We start from the raw sequence: 3,366 nt of genomic DNA, 5'->3' as shown, positions 1-3,366 counted from the left end.
GTAGAACTTCAAGCCACTTCTTGACTCATTTTTGTGAAGAACTCGCATGAGTGGTTCCAAGCACTCAACTTTTAGTTGCAAGGGCTAAGGACCAACACGTAGAGGGCCCGAAAATGAGTTCCTATAGGATCAAACAGCCTTAGGTGAACCCTTTGTGACTCAATTACTCGTGAACGCCGCAATTCATGCACTTAGTGCACCACACACGATTTTTAACTTGAATCGACTCGCCCGTCAGCGAACTCGTCCAAACGACCCCAGATGACGAAATGGACTGCGCCGACGCTACCAGGACGTCGACTTTAGCTAGGAAGGACACCCATGTTGCTATGGTTTCGCGCGCGAGCGACTAACACGAAAATCGATGCACGATAGCGGGGCGCGGGCCCGGACTCAACCCAGGTTCAACTCAGGTTCAATTTGGGCTGAACTCGGGCTGAACAAATGTTAAACCATTTTGAATTTTAAATTTTTGAATTTCAAATTCGTCATTTAATTTTATCTTAATTGGGAGTTAAAATTTTCCATTTGAACCCAGCTACGTGAATGGAAACAAATTAATTCCCCGCCTAATCTCGCTTAACGTTCACCTCGGCTATACAATCCCGCTTAGCTCCTTCCTGGCATGGTCTCTCCTGTCTGGCTCCTCTCTTCTTCCGCTCTGCACCGAAAACTCCTCACTCTCACGCTCGAGCTCCTTCCCCCCGGCTGGCCGTGCTTCTTCTCCTCCCCACCGACGAATCTCTATTTGAATCTCCCCTTTACTACTGAAGCTCGTGGCTATCCCTTTCTCTCGATTCGTCTTCACAGAGAAGCATCGCATTCACCCGCTTCGTCTCGCCCGCTCGAGACCCGTTAGCCTCCCTCCCCTTGTGACCGAACCCAGCTCCCTCTCCCTATCTCGATCGCAGCCTAGCCGATCGCCTCCACCGAAATCCCAACCGAAACCTTTGACCGATCCGACCTCTGCACTGAGGCTGGCGATTCGTCCCATTCTTCCTCGACCGCCTACCTCTACAGCTTCGCGAATAACGATCTTCTTCCTCACGCAGAAGCACCTGCTTTGTCTCCCCTCTTGCGAACTCCCCTCCGCACCGAAGCTTCGCCTCTCCCATTCGGCTCTCCTCTCCTCTGCATCGAGACCACCGCTCGACAGAGGCTTCCGCTCCAAACCCTCGCCTCCTCTGTACCGAAAACTTCGCCTCACTCTCGCTCACCCTCGTCGGCTTCCTGCTCGCTTGCGACGGAATCTTCCTTGCTCTCGACAAATTCTGCTCGCACAGAAAACCCCTCGCTTCTTCCTTGCGCGATAGAAACTCTCGCTCGCCTGCTTCGCATTCAATCTGTCAACCGAACCCTCAGTGCAATCCGAGTGGAGCTTGCTAGGAGGCAACGACGGGATTGCAACGTAAGAAGACACGAAACTCGCATTTTTCTACTTTTGCTAAGCTTTGCAGCTCCCTAATGAAAACCAGCACTAGTGCTCTATTTCAAGAGAATCAGAATTTCAATCTGTCTAAGTTGAAGCCACCTTATTGTTCTTCTCTCGCATAATTCAAATCGAGTATAAGAAAAAGGGTTAATTCTTGTTGTTGTTATCTCATATTGGCCTATTTATTTACATGTGATTTTATCATGATCTGCAATTTGACTATGCATCAAGATCTGAGTGGCATGCTAGTAAATCTTTCTTAACCTTTTTTTTTATACTTTACATTGACATGTTATGATTAATCATATGTATCGAATTCTCAGCTGATAAACTGAATCATTGTTGTCCCATTTATCACTTTATACTGGCTTTATGAAGTTTTTAAGGATAGAATCACGATATTTCTATACACATGAAAGATTTGCATGGCATAAATGTAAAAATTAATGTATAGGTGTGAAAATTCAGGAAATCTCACATGTATGCCACTTAACTGCTTACAAATGTATTCGGGATTCAAATCCTACATAGCAAGTAACTCTCATGAACTTATTTATCTAGCACCTGTTCAACTTTGGGATAGCTCATGTTCTGGAATTGTTGTAAATTTTTTTTTTAGTGATTCAGCCTATTGATAGCTGCGAGGGTGCACTACTTGGCTTGTTTGGTGGCTCTCAAGGGGCTGATTTTAGAACTGTTTTGACACCGTTTTGACAATGCTTTGGAACTGTTTATGGGTGTTTTTATTGATTGATTTGGAGAGGTTTGCATACTGTTTTGAGATGAATTTAAAGGTTATTTTGGGGTTTATTGCGGGTCGGTGTTGCAGCAATTTTTACACCACCTTGGCACTGTCTTGAGCATTATAAATCACCATGTTGAGTACCTTTGTCTGCTGGTTTTGACACTATTTTGACACCGTTTTGAGGCATTTTGATGGGCGATTTTGAGACAATCCATGCACTGTTTTTGGGGTCTTTTGATGGCCTATTTGGGCTGCCTAGAATATTGTTTTGGAGGCATTGAAGGTATCATTTTGAGGTTTGTTTCATGCATTGTTTTGAAGAGGTCTATGTAACCTTTAAAAGTTGATTTACATGCGGTTTAGAATTGGTTCTATGGAACCCTTCTTTTTCCATTGTATTGGGTTTCGATCGATTGTCATTTAAACGTTTTTTTTTTAAGGTTGATCCACTTGTCTTTTTCCCTCTTTTTCGCTCTGCTAGTTTTGGAAGTGGGTTGACATTTCTTTTCTTTTGTTTTATTTTCCTTTTACATGGTTAAGTCATAAAGATGAGGATTGATGATTTAAATAATTGGAAGATATAGAAACCTTAAATCATCTTAAACATAAGTTAAAGAGTAGGTTTCCTAGAGTTTTAGGAGCACACCCTAGGTGAGAGCCCATTTACCTAGTCCTTAGTGTAGGCTTCCTAGAGCTTAAGCACACACCCTAGTCCACCTAATCCTCAGTGTAGGCTTTCTAGAGCTTAAGTGCACACCTTAGGTGAGAGTCCATCCACCTAGTCCTCAGTGTAAACCTCTTAAACTTTAGGTGTAAATTGTAGGTGAGAGTCCATCCACCTAATTCTGACTTCCTTGATTTTAAGAGCACACCTCTCTGCAGTGTGACCTCCTAAGATTTTAGGAGCATACCTTAGGTAATAGTCTCGTTCATTCACCTAATCCTCGAATGCACAGTGAAACTAGACACTTGACTATAATTCACAAACTGATTAAGACACTAGACATGGAGATGCACCGAGGCGTAGTTCATGCTTCCTTAATTAAATCAACAGTGAAATTTTCATAATGACTTAACCTACAATAAAACCCAGTGCACCGGGATTTGAGCTTGAATATTACACTCAAATCCTCCTGACAATTGAGGAAATCTGTTAACACCACATATGGATCATCGGACTAGGATAAGT

The 3,366-nt window shown here is 43.3% G+C and overlaps 1 protein-coding gene across 1 annotated transcript in view; it reads left to right on the top strand.

The window, feature by feature from the left end:
* Positions 1–625: 625 nt before the first annotated feature.
* The window catches only part of LOC110022419 (guanine nucleotide exchange factor SPIKE 1-like), a 43,624-nt gene continuing 40,883 nt past the window's right edge, over positions 626–3,366 (top strand). Inside the window, exons 1-3 of the mRNA XM_020721348.1 lie at positions 626–854; positions 1,053–1,408; positions 2,060–2,128. Coding sequence (XP_020577007.1) covers positions 626–854; positions 1,053–1,408; positions 2,060–2,128 — 654 coding nt within the window. The remainder of the gene's footprint in view (positions 855–1,052; positions 1,409–2,059; positions 2,129–3,366) is intronic.

This window comes from Phalaenopsis equestris, unplaced genomic scaffold (genome assembly GCF_001263595.1).
Source record: "Phalaenopsis equestris unplaced genomic scaffold, ASM126359v1 Scaffold000189, whole genome shotgun sequence".
Classification (NCBI taxonomy): domain Eukaryota; kingdom Viridiplantae; phylum Streptophyta; class Magnoliopsida; order Asparagales; family Orchidaceae; genus Phalaenopsis; species Phalaenopsis equestris.
The sequence above is the reverse complement of the archived record's forward strand: the minus strand, read 5'-3'. Positions and strand labels throughout refer to the sequence as shown.